Source organism: Caenorhabditis briggsae (assembly GCF_000004555.2).
Source record: "Caenorhabditis briggsae complete genome, chrI, whole genome shotgun sequence".
Lineage (NCBI taxonomy): Eukaryota > Metazoa > Nematoda > Chromadorea > Rhabditida > Rhabditidae > Caenorhabditis > Caenorhabditis briggsae.
The window spans coordinates 7,381,983-7,397,574 of NC_013489.2; the positions used below are offsets into that span (position 1 = coordinate 7,381,983).

Genomic DNA, 15,592 nt, shown 5'->3' on the forward strand with positions numbered 1-15,592 from the left:
TTTCTGAGAAATGAAGGATTTTAGACCATCTGCCAGCAAGGGATCGTTTCTATCCGAACTAAAACCATTCTCAAAAAGAGCATCCCAACTGATAGTGAACGTTCCAGTAGCGCATTTAAGGAAAATAAAAAATACAGAAGGCGTTTCATCGATAACAAGAGAATCTGAGCATTTTTCCAGTAAGGACCACCTGATAATCTAAACTGTTTATCTATTTTTTCCAGATACTACAACCTTACATGGTCCCAAACGGATATATCATGGAAAACGGCTATCATTCGTATTTTGGATGATTATAATGGTAGCTTCAATGATAATGCTACTAACACAAGTAACCTCACTCATAAACATGTTTCTATCTAAACCTACAGTATCCCAGGTATGTTTTCTATAACATTTCCCATAATCTTTTATTTTTCTCCTGCAGGTTTCGTTTCTTCTAAGTGAAGGTGGAATGCAGTTTCCACGAGTTACTGTATGCAGTTTCAACCCGATCAAAAGAACATTCGTGGAAGGTAAGAGTACTATTCAAATAAATTTGAAAACCGGAATCAGCTACCGAAATGATCAATGATTATTTTCTTTTTAGCACTCAATAGTACCAAAGACCTTTCGGATGAATTGTTAGACTACTTGATGATGTTCAATAGTGATGCAATGACGCTTTACGGAAGATCTGATGGACCATCATTGCATTCTGGAGATAATTTATACAAACAGTATTTGACGACTCATAAAAACTTTACTGCCGATGGATTCTTCATGGAGGCTGGGTAAGATTTTGTTAAAGGGGGACTCCGACCAAAAATATGTTCCTAAAGCTGTTTATTTTCATAACATTACTCCTAAAATACTGAGGGAAAATTCGAAATTCCTGGAAAAAATTGAACATGCAAGTGCGCCCAATTCAGTCATTTGTGAGGTCAACGAGACTTTTTTTGTTCTCTTCATCGAGTTTTCAATTTAACCGTAAACCTGTAATAGAAGCCCCCCCCCCACAGCCAAGTTTGAGCTCAATTGTATCAGCTCCTATAAGGGATATCAAACATGTGTAAACTGATAAAATGTTTGTAATAGTATGATAAATAAACTATTAGTTGGTAATTTTTTAAATATCTTTAATAGGAAGCGAGATAAATTGGCTTCAAATTTGAAAGCTAAGGACCAGAGAAATGCTTGAATTGTCGTTTTTTGGGGATTCCGAATTGATTTTTGGAACATTTTAAAGCAAAAATCCAAAAAAATTGGTTGGAGTCTGCATTCAAAATGGTTTTGAATGGATTTATACGAGATAGTTTTATTAAGGTTCTCTTGTGAAGACATGTTCAAAATGTGTTCGTTCGGTGGTCGTCGATTCGAATGTTGTAAATACGCCACTCCGATATTCTCGGATCTCGGAAAATGTTTTACTTTAAATGTTCAAGACAGTGATAAACCATGGATGAAAATGCAAACAGAACCAGGAATCGCAGCTGGATTACAAATAATTCTAGATTCTCATCTCGAGGAACAATTCGATTCTGAAACCGATGGCGTTACTCCTGTATTCTCAAGTGCATTTGAGAATGGATTCCGATATTACGTGCATCCATCTGAAGAAATTCCATTTTTGTCTTCCGAGGGAATTGCGGTTTCTCCAGATACTGTAGTGTATTCTGCACTCTCCAGTTCCAAATATATTTTATTATCATCTAGTTCCTGGGGAAACTGTTCGGATCATTGGCCACCTGGATATAATTACAACTTTTCGTATAGTTCTGCAATGTGTTCTACTGTATGCAAAGCTCAATACTTTCAAAAAATATGCGGATGCTCTCCTTCAATTTATAATCATTTGAACAGTAAGTCTCTTAAGAATTTTGTAATTCAATTCAATTTGATTCAGAATTCAACGATTGTACTCCATACGAAACATATAGATGTATGGATACAAAAATGAAGAAGGTTGTGAATCAGACGACGTTGAACATCGAAATGCCAACCTGTGAAGAGTGTCGAGTGGAATGTAAAAGTCAAGTCTATCATTCGTTCAATTCGTATGGAAAAGGGTTATCAAGAGGAGCATTGATGTGGTTGAGCAAGCAAAAAGGATGGAGGATAAATCATATGAAGTAAGTATCGGACCAAAAGTCTGAAGATGGGGTTCCGACCAAAAATTGTCCTAAAAGTATTACGAAAAAACTCCGAAAAAAACTCGAAGTTACCACAAAAAGTCAGCGAAAATATACAAATGTTGCGACAAGGGACGAGTATTTGGTTTCTTGTGCATTGAGAAACCTAGGCTATGAAGAGCTTTTTTTAGATGGCAGCTTTTTCAATTTGAAAAACCACTATCCGCCACTTGAAAACTCAAATCCTCGTCCCTCTTCGCAACCTTTTTTATATTTTCAACGGCATTTTTCGGGGTGTTTGGATTTTTTTAAAGTATTTTTCGTAATAATATTAGGAAGATGCATAACTTTTCAAACATTTTTTTGCAATTAAATTTTTTTGGTCGGAATCCCCCTTCAAAGGATTGGTTGAAAAATGGAAGCCAAATTTCATAGTCCAAAGAAAAACATCGAAGCATTTCAGAACGAACTTCCAAGTAGTGAATGTCTTCTTCCGGGATATGTCCTACACAGAATACATCCAAAAACGAGGAATGTCTCTGACGGAACTTCTTTCTGATATCGGAGGAAACATGGGAATGTTCATGGGAATGTCTGTGTTCACTATCATTGAACTTTCTCTATTTTTATCTAAAATTGGATGGATCGCGATTTCAAGAAAAAGAAGAGACTATATGTATTCGAAGAAAAAGAACGAAGAGATGCACGAGAAAGAATTAGAAGATGTTGTTACTGGATTCAAGCTGTTCCGGACTAGAAAATCAGGAAACGATATGAGTCATCTGAGGTAACAATGTCAGGAGTTTACCAATTAGAATAATGATATTTCAGAGAAAAAATCAAGGGGCTATCAATGCATCGAGTGACGTCAGAACAATTGAATGTTTGTAAATTAGCATGGGAAAACGAACCAGATATTGAGAGGCGATTGGCGACTGTAACTAGACAAAATTCTGCATTGAAAGAGCATAAAGAATCAAATGTTCTTCCATTTGATCTAAAAGAAATCAAGGATCAGACATCACGTGGTAGATCTGCTTCCATGTTTCGAAGTAGAAGGAGTCGATCAGAAACTGCACCACCTGCCATTCATGAAGCATAAAGATGTGTCACAAATCTATTTTTAATATGGGTATTTAGATACCGGTAACTGTATGTTGTCTTATTTTTTGCAATAAATTGTTTATTCTTTCAAACTTTTTAATATTTAAAAGCTTATTGATGGAATCTACGGTTGTAGCTGCCTCCTCCGGATCCAGCGGCGTATCCTCCACCCCCGTTTCCACCTCCACCAGCTCCTCCTCCTCCACCGCCAGATGAGTATCCTCCTCCACCTCCTCCTCCGGAAGAGAAGTCACCTCCACCTCCTCCTTGAGTTCTTGGTGGGCATGGGCAGTAAGCAGCGTCGGTTCCTGGTCCACCATCCGGTCCTGGGCCTCCTGGCTGTCCTGGTCCTCCTGGTTGTCCGTTGTTTCCTGGTGGCCCTGGTGGCCCTGCTGGTCCTGGTTGTCCTGCACCTCCACTTCCTCCGTCTTGTCCTGGTTGTCCAGGTGGCCCTGAGGGTCCGGCTGGTCCTGGCGCTCCTGGAGAGTTGACGATAGAAGTTCCTGGTGCTCCCGGTTGTCCATCTTGTCCTGGTGCTCCTGGCTGTCCGTCGTTTCCTGGGGCTCCTGGTGGTCCTGGTGGTCCTGGTGGTGATGCACCTCCAGCTTGTCCGTCTGGTCCTGGCATTCCTGGGGATCCAGCTGGTCCAGCATTTCCATCTGGTCCTGGCGGACCTGGTGGTCCAGCTGGGCAAGTGATGCATTGTTTTCCTCCAGTACTTCCAGAATCAGCTTGTCCGGCAGATCCTGGTTGTCCATCTTGTCCAGCTTGTCCAGGTTCTCCATCAGATCCAGCCTCTCCCGGTGGTCCTGGTGGTCCAGCTGGGCATCCAGAAGCTTGAGCAGCACATTGGCATCCACCACCGCCACCTCCTCCACCAGAAGCATATCCGCCTCCGCCTCCACCTCCTCCAGAATATCCACCTCCACCTCCGGTAGCGTATTGTCTCTTGGCACGGAAAAGTCCTTCGAATGCGACCTTCTCTGATGGAGATTCAATTCTTCTGGAAGCCATCATCTGGGACCAAGCATCGTTAGCTTTCACTTTGAAGACAGTCATATCATTGGAGAAATCAAATTCGAATTGATTGATGTCTCCAAGAATCGAAAGATAGGAGAAGACAACGCCGGCAACGATGAGAGCCGAGAGTCCGGTGACACCGGTCAGAGCATAGTACGTGGACGACATCTGAAACGTAATATAACATTGAATTTAGCTCTAAATGTGATATTCGTTATAATTAAATTTTTTGAATATATAATTTTTCAATTTACCTTTTGCAGACGTCGTTATCAGCCGTGGTTGCTGAATGAAGTGCCTTTCCCTTAACCACAATTTCCTTTTATACAACAGATTCTCATTATATTTCTATCATTTCTAATCATATAGCCCTTCCCACATTTTGCCACGAGTCAATGTTTTCTGATAAGTGAAAGTGGGGCTTCTTTCTTGTTCTCAAAAAAACAACAGTTTTATGTTTTTCTAGAGATTCCATCAGCTATTAACACTAGAACTGGTTTTGTTTACCATCTCCGAAACTATTCAGATTCTGCGTCTCTTCACTTCACACATTATATTCTCGTTTGTTATTGTATTCACGAACCGTTATCGGATGTTGTTCCGACGGTAAAAGTTATAGGAAAAGATGAATTGAATTAGTATAAAAAGCGGAAGTGACGATGAATTGGCACTTGATTCTTAACTCGACCGTCTCTACACTTCGAATTCAATTAGGTAATTTACATTTGTTCCCTCTTAACCAGTTTCTTAAATTATCATTGTTTTCAGAAGACTATGTCGAGCGGCACGTACTATGCGTTGTCGGCTGGAACCGCTGTTGCGGCACTCCTTGTCACTGGTTCCATTGTTTCGATGGTGTCCCTCGTTAGTGATTTGCAATCATTTGAGACTGACTTCGTTGAAAACATGAGTGACTTCAAGGTTCGAAAAATGCACACAACACAGAGCATTAAACTTATTCGATAATAATTTCAGAACAAGGCCAACGATGCTTGGTCTCAAATGATGGTTGCTCGTCGTGTCGAGTCACCAACTGAGAAAATCGCTTTTGAAGGACTATTCGGACGTTTCAAGAGACAATATGCAGGAGGTGCCGGAGCTGCTGCTGCTGCTCCCGCCAAGGAAGGATACGCTGAAGGAGCTGGAGGAGGACAATGCCAATGCGCTGCTCAAGCTTCTGGCTGCCCCGCTGGGCCACCAGGACCACCAGGAGAGGCTGGAGCTGATGGAGAGCCAGGAGAGGCAGGAAAGGACGGTGAAAATGGATCGCTGGAGTGGCCGATACCTTCCTGGGAGCTGAAGGAAACTGCATTAAATGCGATGCCGGACCACCAGGACCACCAGGACCAGACGGAAATGCTGGACCACCAGGACCGCCAGGAGAAGCAGGACCAGACGGTGAAGAAGCCGGAAACGCTGAAGCTGGACCACCAGGACCTCCAGGACCAGTTGGACCAGATGGACAACCAGGAGCACCTGGACCAGACGGTCAACCAGGAGCCGCAGGAACAACCTCTACAAACGAACCAGGACCTCCAGGACCTCCAGGACCACCAGGACCATCTGGACCAAATGGAGAGGATGCTTATGCTCAACCTTCCCCAGCTGGACCACCGGGACCACCAGGTCCACCAGGAAAGGATGGAGGACCAGGACCAGATGGACCAGCCGGAGCACCAGGAACTGATGGAGCCCCAGGACCAGACGCTGCTTATTGTCCATGCCCACCAAGAACCAGCACTTACGCTGAAGGAGGAGGTGCTGAAGAAGCTCCAGAGGCTGCCCCAGCCGCTGGATACAGTGGCGCCGCCGGAGGAGCTGAACCTGCAGCAGCTCCAGAGGCCGCTGCTCCACCACCAGCCCCAGCTGCAGAGCCAGCTCCAGCTGCTGAACCAACACCAGCACCAGCTCCAGAGGCTGCTGCTCCACCTCCAGCCGAACCAGCTCCAGCTCCAGCTCCAGCTGCTGCCCCAGCCGCAGGCTATGGCGCCGCCGCCGGAGGAGCTGCTCCACCACCACCAGCTCCTGCTGCCGCTGCTCCAGCCGGAGGACAATATCGTCGCAAGAAGGCTCGCCGCGTTCTTCGCCTCATACGTGCTTAAAGAGGTCGACTTCATATTCAAAAAGTTGTTTCCGTTTCATTGCTCCTCTGAATAGAAAGAGAGAGAGAAATAAAAAATTTTCACTCAAGGACATTTTCTTTATTTGGTTTGGCAATTCATTAGAGTGCACACACTTGTGTTTCGTTTTAGCTCAACACAGCCAAACAATTAGCCAATAATGGATGTGAAGGTAGTGCCAACACAGAAGACGTCTTCCTGTTTTTACTCTTTTTGTAAAAATTGACTTTTGATTTTTTTTAAAGGCTTTTCTAGACTTCTGCTATTGTCAGGCAAATCATCTTTTGAATGGTTCTACTTTTTGTTTCCATTTGGGAGCTGGGACCCAATTCATTTCAAAATGAGGCTTGCTTCAAAAGAAATTAATGAAAGGAAGAATCTCTTCCTTCCCGTTTCCCCAAGACTCGCTTTCTCAGAATATGAATATTTTTGAATCTTCTGCACATATAAAATATCTTCTCCTTTTTCCATATTTATGATCTTCACTTTCTTCACCATTACTTTAGTTTCTTTTCATTTCAAAACAGCAAGTGCGCCTTTGCCGTCGTGAGAAACACATCCCGTTTCTCTTTTTTTTATTTTTCTACTCCCGTTGCTTCTTCTTTTTCTTCTTCTTCCTAACTCCATTAGTATTGTGGGTCTGTTGGCTATGTGTATGTTTCGCGGCAAGTCCCTTCTAGAGTCGACGTCGTCGTGTGAGCCGCATATACAATGAAGAAGCGGGGAGGGCTCTGCGTCCTCTTCGTCCTGTTTCGCTACACATCTCCTTTTTTGGCTTGCATTGTTTTTTTTTTTTGGTACGGGACGGCTGTGTTGGAGTCATTCCGTGTATGTGGAAAGACGGAGAAGCAGATGTCGTTGTAGTGGAATAATAAGAGGAAGAAAAAGAAGAAGAAGAAGAAGAAGAAGAGGAAGAGGAAAGGAGAAGACAGAATTCACAGTTACTCATACAGATAGTTTGTACCACGTCACGTTGTTTGAGGATGAGAAGTAATTAGATGACAAGTTGCCATCATTTTGAAATATGAGAAAATCCATTAGACGGGATACAATCATGGAACAATTCAGGTGTGCTTTCAAAGCCGACACACTGGGACACTGTCTCACACAAGACATTTTAGATATCAAGATTACGGCTAATTCAACAAACTCCTTTATTCGTCAAGATGATATACCGTAAAACCTGTAATAGAAGGACCTCTAACTTTCAAATTTGAGCCAATTGGTCTCGGTTCTTGTCACAGATATGAAACAGTTGTTGACTGATAAGTTGTTTATCATAATATCAGAAGTGTTTTGTCAGTTGATACATTTTTGATATAAAAAAATGAAGATAATTGAGCTCGAACTTGACAGTGTGGAGGCCCTTTCTATTACAGGTTCTACGGCATAATATCTACTGAAATCTAAATCGTCTATCTGAAATTTTTTATTTGTCTAATTGTTCTAATAGTTACAGAAAATTACAGTTGTTTTTTTTTACACAGTGGACAATTTGTTTGCGCAGTCCATTCCAAGTTCTAGGATTCTGGTTCTTTCTGGTTTTTTTTGTTTTCTCCGACGTCCTTTATAAGGTTTTAATCTTAATTTGGGTCATATTATTTTGTTCTTTGAATTGGTGTCATAAAACTGTAAACAGGCAATTTTTCGAATGAAAATACGGTAGTTTAGTCTCTGATAAGTTTTAAACTACATGAATATCTTTTTAGATATACGTTTTTTTAATTGTTTTTGAAATTTGAGTATTCGTTTTTAAATGAGTTTTTTGTATATTCTTCCGTTTACTTTGATTTAAATTTTATTTCAAATCTAATTTTTAGTTAAAAAAGTTCCTGTCGCTTTGGATCCAAAGTGGCGATCTCTAGAACCCTAATAAACATAACTAGAATATTCGAAGTTAATCCAGTGAGATCTCTTTGAATGCCCAATTCCGAAAATCCTTGAAATTTCTATTCGAACCCAGCTGGGCAGATGTTTTGCCAATTCGAACCCATTAACCTCAATTTCCATTCCTAATTACTCTTCATTTTAATTTTCTTCTTTTCTCTTCTTTTTTTTCTTATTTTTTTCTTATTCTTTTTCTATTTTTTTTGAGTCGTATCACCGTTTTTCGAAAATGCAATTATGTCGATCAAATTGGCACCTTCATCCACTCCACCCACTCAAAAAACGGGACGAAAATGGAAAAAAACGAGCTAAAATAACATGAAGAAGAAGGAAGAAGAGAGTAGCGTGAGACACGCAAAAGCTGTCACTCGAAACACCTCTCCAGTTCATATTCCCTCTTGACACCTGGAAATTTTTGAATTTTTGACATAGATGAAATTGGGTTGGTGGATGAATGCATTTATGAAATAGAGAGCAGAATTCCAAATGGTTCTCGGAAAATGATATCAATTTTAAAGCCACCAGTTTTAAGTCTTTTCCGATAAAGTTACTTTACGATTTTTGCTCAAAATGAACTACCTGGGTGAAACCTAAAATATCGAAAGGGGATACCAATAAAATTGAAATTTCATAGAGGTCGAAATTATAATTGTAGAGATGACATGATGATTTTTGAACAACGTGTTTTAATTGCACAAAGAGGTTTGGCTTCGTAGTACTGTACATTGCTACGAACTCTATGATTTTTAATTTTAAAAAACTGCTACAAACAAAAATTATATCTGAAAAATCAGAGCAGAGCTGGAGATTTTCAGGGCCCGTCCGGGTTTTCCATATAAAAAATTGAAATCTTGAAGTTTTTATCTGATTATGGCAACATTTTTCTGTCAAAATTTTCAGGCGTTCATGGTGTTCTGTTGACAAAACGAGAAAAATAAATATGAAAATCTTAAACACAACGAAACAAAAAAAACAATATTTGGAACTCAAAATCAAAATTTAAAAACTGCAAAATAAGAAAATTGGGTACAGAGTAGGTGCATATTTACGGATGAAAGAGAAATGAGAGAAGTACGCAAGTCTATTCGAAATCTTTCTCTTTTCATTTCTCTCAAACGATTACTCCCACCTGCTATTTCTCGAACTTTGAATTGAACCATTATTCCAATCGACTGACCTTTCTGTTTCATCTTTCGAATATATCTGCTCTCTCCTCCTTCTTTTCTCTATTGACTTTGCATTGATGAAAATTCTCGTGAAGCTCCCCCCCCCCCCCTCTCTCTCTCTCTCTCTCTCTCTCTCTCTCTCTCTCTCACACTGGAATATATCTCACATTCCTCTCACTTGTGCATTCTCTACATTATCCGTGCGAGAGCTTTTCTCTTTTCTTTTTGCCACATAACAACCATTTCTCTTTCTCTTCTTCTCCTCCGAACCAACTGAATTCAAGTAGTGTGTAGGAGAAGGAGCCGCGCTCTACTCTCGTCCCTTTTTCTCCCCTCCTCGGCTCTCGGCTTCTCCTCTAACTTCTTATCCGTCTCTCTGTCAATTCCATCTCTCTTACTCTCAAATTCTCCTCGTTTTTCAGATCCTTCTTCTCCTTCTTCTTTTTTCTTCTACTTTTTTCTCCTGCTTCTGCTTCTTCGGCTGCTAGTGGTGGTAGGGTGGTAAGGGTGGTGGGTGCTCATAAATTTTTGGCACTTTTTTTGTTTTTCGAGTGTTTTCCTCCCTTTCTCTTTCAACTTTTGCACACAATGACGGCGACGAGCAGCCAGTGCCGATCGATTCCTTCAATTCCTCGTTCCTCTTTGCTCCCCTTTTTTTCTTCTTTTTTATCCTGAGCATATTCGGACAATGAGGAATTAACGATTTAACGAGATTTTCAAAATGAGATTCACTAAAGCCGTTAATCTCTGTATCATAAAAATCTAATGGTATTCTAATGTTTTTGAGATTTACATCTATTTCAATTCTGCGACGATCTGGGAGGCTTTCTTTGTTGTTTTTTAGCTTTTCAGCCGAAAGTCGTCCAAAACAAATACTCATCAATTCTGAAAGTCTTTTAAGAAAATCTCGAACTTGGTTGTTTTTTTTTTCGTCTATTTAAAGTATTAAAATATTTTAAACTGATTAACTTGTTTTATAAACCATGATTTACAAGCAGATTAGATGTTTAGAAAGATTGTTTTTATTGACAATGGGTACTGTGGGATTTTAATTTTTTACAGTGTTTGAATTGTTTTGCAATTACATTGGTCTTCCGTGCAAACTCGCATGGTACCCTTGGTTTGAAAAATCTAAATTAAATAGTCTTTAAAATTTTTTTTGAAAGTTTACTTGCTAAATCTGTCCTATTGTAAAACCTTTACTATAATTTGTAACAGACCGGAACCACAAAGTGTTATTTAAGCCTTACGGAGGAATTCCTTATTGTCGAATTAAAAAAGTGGGACCTGGAAAATTTCGCGGGCGGTTCCCGGTCAATTTTCGAGGCATTGTCCCAGAAACACTACGGTAGTAAACAAAACTTATTTCTGTGAATTCAGTGGGATTTTCTGAACAAAATTTAGATTTCTTGGTAGAAAAATGATCGATAGCATCTTTAGAATCTGTTTTTCATCAAAAAACCAAACTTAATTGCGAAAGTAGCTCGAACGAGGCAAAAAACTGAAATATTACGTTTTTGCAGCACTTTTTCGTAGATCAAAAAAAGCTACGCCTTTCAAATTTTCAGGTCCCACTTTTTTTAATTCGACAATAATTCATTTTATTTTTCCCAGAAACTGTACCGTAACCAATCCGATAGAAGACCACCTTGTTATTAAACTTTTTGTTCCTTCTCAGAGATGTTCGAATTCCAAATTCCGAGAAAATTCATTTGTTCCGGATTTTCAGCAAATACCGTAAACATTCTAATAGAGTACCACCCGAACCGTCAACTGTAATGTTTTTCGGTTCCTCTAATATATATTTTAAAAATTGTCATTTGAGAAATTGTTTATCATAAAATCACCAATATTTTATCAGGTGATAACTCTTTGATTCCTTTTACAGGGACCGAGATATATGAACTCAAAATTGACAATTTGGGTGGCATTCTATTAGAGCTTTGTACATAAATAAGAATTTAAGCATGTACATTACAAACAGTTAGCCTGTTCCTGTTTTTCTTATTCATTTGAAATTCTAACAAAAATTTTATGCAATTTCTTCTTTTTTTTCCTTTTCTGACCATAAATACATCTTTGGACCGCCCTATCCATTGCCTTTTTACCGTATTCTCCACCCACCGATTCTTCATCATCTGTCCCTCTTTTCTTTGATGCTTGTCCTTGATTTGTCATTTATTTTGCTCTCCAACCGCCCGCCGCTCCAAAACGTCTTCAATTTCCAAAAAGTGACATTTGACGCTTTTGGATCCTTGGAGAGACCTATTCGTTTACTAACCACACCCAATGAATAACCAATTTCGCTTTTTTCAAGTTGATTTATGAAATTGCAGCAGAACGGCACGACGCAACGACGGGGGAGAGTCGTCAGAAGGAGCAGTTGAAAAAGAAGAAGAAGAAACGGACAAAGACGACGACGACGACAACAATTGAAGTCGTCAGAAGAAGAAGAAGAAGCGGAGGCGAAGTGTCGGTGGGAAGTAGGACGAGAAGAAGAAGAAGAAGAAGCTGAAGACGTTGAAGACGACAAAAAAAAGAAGAAAGTGACAAGGTCACGGGCTGCGTCGAAGAGTTGACGGCCGCTAGATGGCTTTCCGCAGACGGGTTTGTTTTTCGTTTCGACAGTTTTTAGGTAAGCCGCAACTGAGCATTTTTTAGGGAAGCGGCGACTCAAATTTCAGTCATCACGATGAGTTGGAACTTGAAGCCGGAAACAGAGAAACTCTTCGAAGAGACGCAGAAAGGCAAGCCGCTTTGCAACTTGAGAGAGCCAAGGTAATTTTTTAAACATTTGTTTGTTTTTTATTCGGTCGAGAAATAAGAAGAACATAGGAGATTTTGATGGTTTTAAGCGTTTTCCAGAAATGAGTAAGTGGTTGTTGAAAGCAGATTTAGTGAACTTTTTTTTTGGATAAGATCCATCAAACCATTCAGAAAGAACACCAAAAAATATCCTATTGCGTGCAGGAAATATTGTTTTCTGGCTGATTTTCAAAAAAGGAAAACTTTCAAGTCAGCTTTCCGAGGGTTCCGATTGTCTGTCAGCAGTCGGTCAACGGTCCGTCGGTTCTCCTTCAGCTGTCATTTCTTAGATTTTTGACAGTTCTCTTTCACCTATAAGAAGAAAAGTTCAGATTTGGGTTTTTTTGTACTTTTTTTCAATGTACGTGGGACAGTATCTTAATGATGTTTTAAATAAATATATTAGTTTCTGTTCAATATAAAACGACTCTTGATCCCTAACAATTCAACTACTCAAATCGGAATACGATCTTCTGAAATGAAAATATCCCACCAGAAAACTACAACTGTTTGTTATTTTCAGTACAAACCCGTCGCGTTTGCCGTGTGTACAAATGTAGAATACGATGGAAGTGTGGACGATGATTCACCTGTACATGGATGTGCTGTTTCTTTCAAAGTCAAAGATTTTCTGCATGTCAAAGAGGTTTGTGCATCATTCAATTTGAAAGACAGTTAAATTATCCAATTAATTTTAGAAATATAACAATGATTGGTGGATTGGTAGGCTCGTCAAAGAAGGACATGATTTAGGCTTTATCCCATCTCCGGTTAAATTGGAATCATTGAGACAGCAAACGGCAAAATCAGGAAAATTGTAAGTGATTGTTGGGGGGGGGGGGGGTAATTGATGAACACTGAGGGTTCCTTTTTTGCAGCAAGCAATCCACATCTGCTACTAATCTCGGTGCATTGGACAATATGATGCCAAGAAGTGGATCACGAGGATCCACTCCACCGACGCCTGGTTAGTATCTTGATTTATGGGAATGAAAGAGCAAAGCTCCAAACCATCTATAAAACTTTTTATCTTTTAAATGATGGAGTACAATCATTCAAAATTGAATTTCAGATGATGACGAATACAATGCAAAACGAATGACCAACATCGTCACAACACCCCCAACCAAAGAAAAAAAGAAATTGATATTCAAGAAAGTTCAACAAGAGAATGTTCCTCCGTATGATGTCGTTCCATCAATGAGACCAGTCGTTCTGGTAGGACCATCTTTGAAAGGATATGAAGTGACTGATATGATGCAAAAAGCTGTTTTTGATTATCTGAAACATAGATTTGAAGGAAGGTTTGTGATTTTCTTGGAAAATAAAAAAAAAAAGTAAATTTAATTTACAGAATAATCATAACAAGGGTGACAGCTGATATCTCTCTTGCAAAAAGAAGTCTTCTGAATAATCCAAATAAACGAGCAATGATGGAAAGAGCGAATTCAAGGACCAGTAATAGTTTGGCTGAAATCCAAACTGAAATTGAAAGGATTTTTGAATTAGCTCGATCAATGCAGCTCGTTGTTTTGGATTGTGACACAATTAATCATCCTTCTCAATTAGCCAAAACAAGTCTCGCTCCAATTCATGTATATATTAAAATTTCCAGCCCTAAAGTAAGAATTATTGATGTGTTTTTAAATCACTCATAGAATATATTCAGGTCCTGCAAAGGCTGATAAAATCGCGAGGAAAATCGCAATCCAGGAATATGAATGTACAAATGGTGGCAGCTGAAAAGTTGGCACAATGCCAGGCAGAACTGTTTGATGTACTGCTTGACGAGAATCAGTTGGAAGATGCATGTGAACATTTGGCTGATTTCATGGAAGCTTATTGGAGAGCAACACATCCACCAGTCAGATCTCCACCAAGAATAAAGAGAAATCCAATGGAGAACCGAGGACCCAGCACACTATTTACACCGGCTCAGATGATGCAGGTTAGTAGGGAAAGAAGAAAGTGATCCAGAAAAATGTATCAATTTATGTGCTAAAAAATGGAAGGTCTTACAAAAAGTTCGTTAGTTAAAGTTCTGAAATCTCTGTCAATATATCAGGTCGTCAGCTTTTGGGAATACCAAACAATTTTACAATAATGTTCAAGAATATAAATCGAATTTTTTCTAAATATAATGTTTTTTCGTTATGTTAAATACTATGTTCTAATTTCAGGGCGATTTACGACCAAAAATTCGAGGGTGGGCGGAGCTTAGATTCGGTAGAAAAATCCTTAAAGGAACATGTGTTCGTCGTAATTATTTACTGGTCTATTTTATATTTTTCGATAATTTTAACGATTTTGAACTATTTCTTTGAAGAAATCCGAAAAATCGCAAAAAAACTTTAAAACAACAAGAATTACTGAAACATTTTAAAAAATAGGCCAGAAAGTAATCACGGAAATAGATACTCCTTTAAATGCGCCTTTAAAAACTTCGCTACTGAGCCTATGCTCCGCCCACACTCAAATTTTCGACCGCAACGCGCATTGAAATTATACCAGAAAAATAAACGAGAATCGACTGTTTTGAAATAGAACTCAACATTAATACTAGCTTCCCAAAACATAAATTTCAGGGTTTCCAAGGAGGCGCTGGTCAAATTCCACAGATGCAACCGCAACAATCAATCGCGTCAATGTCACAAATGGGTCCAGGTCAAATGGGATCGATGAATCCACCGTATTTGGCTCCACCAATGCAAGGCGGTCGTCCAGGAATGCCTAGTATAAATGTGCAACAAGCAACTGGATCCTACGGTGGAATTCAACAACAACAACCGATGCAACACGCTCCTCCACCGGCACCACAACGACAAACATCATACGATCGTCATGGATTCGATGAATATGATGATATGGATATGTCAACAAGACAATATGAAAGAGGTACCTATCGATATTGAAGAAGGACTCTTTTTTATGATTCAATTTCAATTTATTATGTGAAAACAAAAACCCACAGATTCGATCAATTTCAATATCTTTCTCATTCTCTTTCATTTTTTGCAACAAATGGCATCTTTCTAAATTGCTCCGAGTTTTGAACATCACCCGAATACGAGTTGATTTTCTAGATACTTTTCTTATTCTCACTTGTCATTCATTTTATTCGAAATTTGATTATATCGTATTTATTCCTCAATTCTTGTTTCTTTTTCTATAATTTTAATATAACCTAGTTTTGATTTTTTTTTTTTGCATTACTGTGGACTTATTGATCTTGAAAATGTAATAATATTGTGGATAAAAACAACCAGATCATTTTAATTCCACAGTAATCCCAACCTTGACCATTCTTTTTACCCCGAAACCCGCTCAGTCCCCATGTATTTCAGTTCCGTGTGTTACCATATCTTTCATATGATAATTT

General features: G+C 39.3%; 4 protein-coding genes across 4 annotated transcripts; 3 read left to right on the forward strand and 1 right to left on the reverse strand.

Moving 5' to 3' along the window:
• Positions 1–10: 10 nt before the first annotated feature.
• CBG11983 lies at positions 11–3,213 on the forward strand (the record flags this gene model as incomplete). The annotated part of the gene is made up of 8 exons (XM_045237287.1): positions 11–179; positions 225–379; positions 428–515; positions 590–773; positions 1,306–1,841; positions 1,886–2,111; positions 2,575–2,898; positions 2,943–3,213. 8 exons carry the CDS (start codon positions 11–13, stop codon positions 3,211–3,213), a joined length of 1,953 nt encoding a protein of 650 aa, XP_045094721.1.
• Positions 3,214–3,326: 113 nt separating this feature from the next.
• Cbr-col-51 lies at positions 3,327–4,403 on the reverse strand (the record flags this gene model as incomplete). Its single annotated transcript, XM_002646233.2, has 1 exon — positions 3,327–4,403. The coding sequence occupies one exon, from the start codon at positions 4,401–4,403 to the stop codon at positions 3,327–3,329; it is 1,077 nt and encodes a 358-aa protein (XP_002646279.2).
• A 606-nt stretch (positions 4,404–5,009) lies between these two features.
• Positions 5,010–6,337, forward strand: Cbr-col-50 (the record flags this gene model as incomplete). The annotated part of the gene is made up of 4 exons (XM_045237296.1): positions 5,010–5,156; positions 5,211–5,490; positions 5,511–6,035; positions 6,258–6,337. The coding sequence occupies 4 exons, from the start codon at positions 5,010–5,012 to the stop codon at positions 6,335–6,337; spliced, it is 1,032 nt and encodes a 343-aa protein (XP_045094722.1).
• Positions 6,338–11,997: 5,660 nt separating this feature from the next.
• On the forward strand, positions 11,998–15,125 carry Cbr-ccb-1 (the record flags this gene model as incomplete). Its single annotated transcript, XM_002646235.1, has 9 exons — positions 11,998–12,015; positions 12,070–12,186; positions 12,737–12,859; positions 12,912–13,030; positions 13,092–13,180; positions 13,286–13,517; positions 13,568–13,835; positions 13,883–14,161; positions 14,799–15,125. The coding sequence occupies 9 exons, from the start codon at positions 11,998–12,000 to the stop codon at positions 15,123–15,125; spliced, it is 1,572 nt and encodes a 523-aa protein (XP_002646281.1).
• Positions 15,126–15,592: the final 467 nt, after the last annotated feature.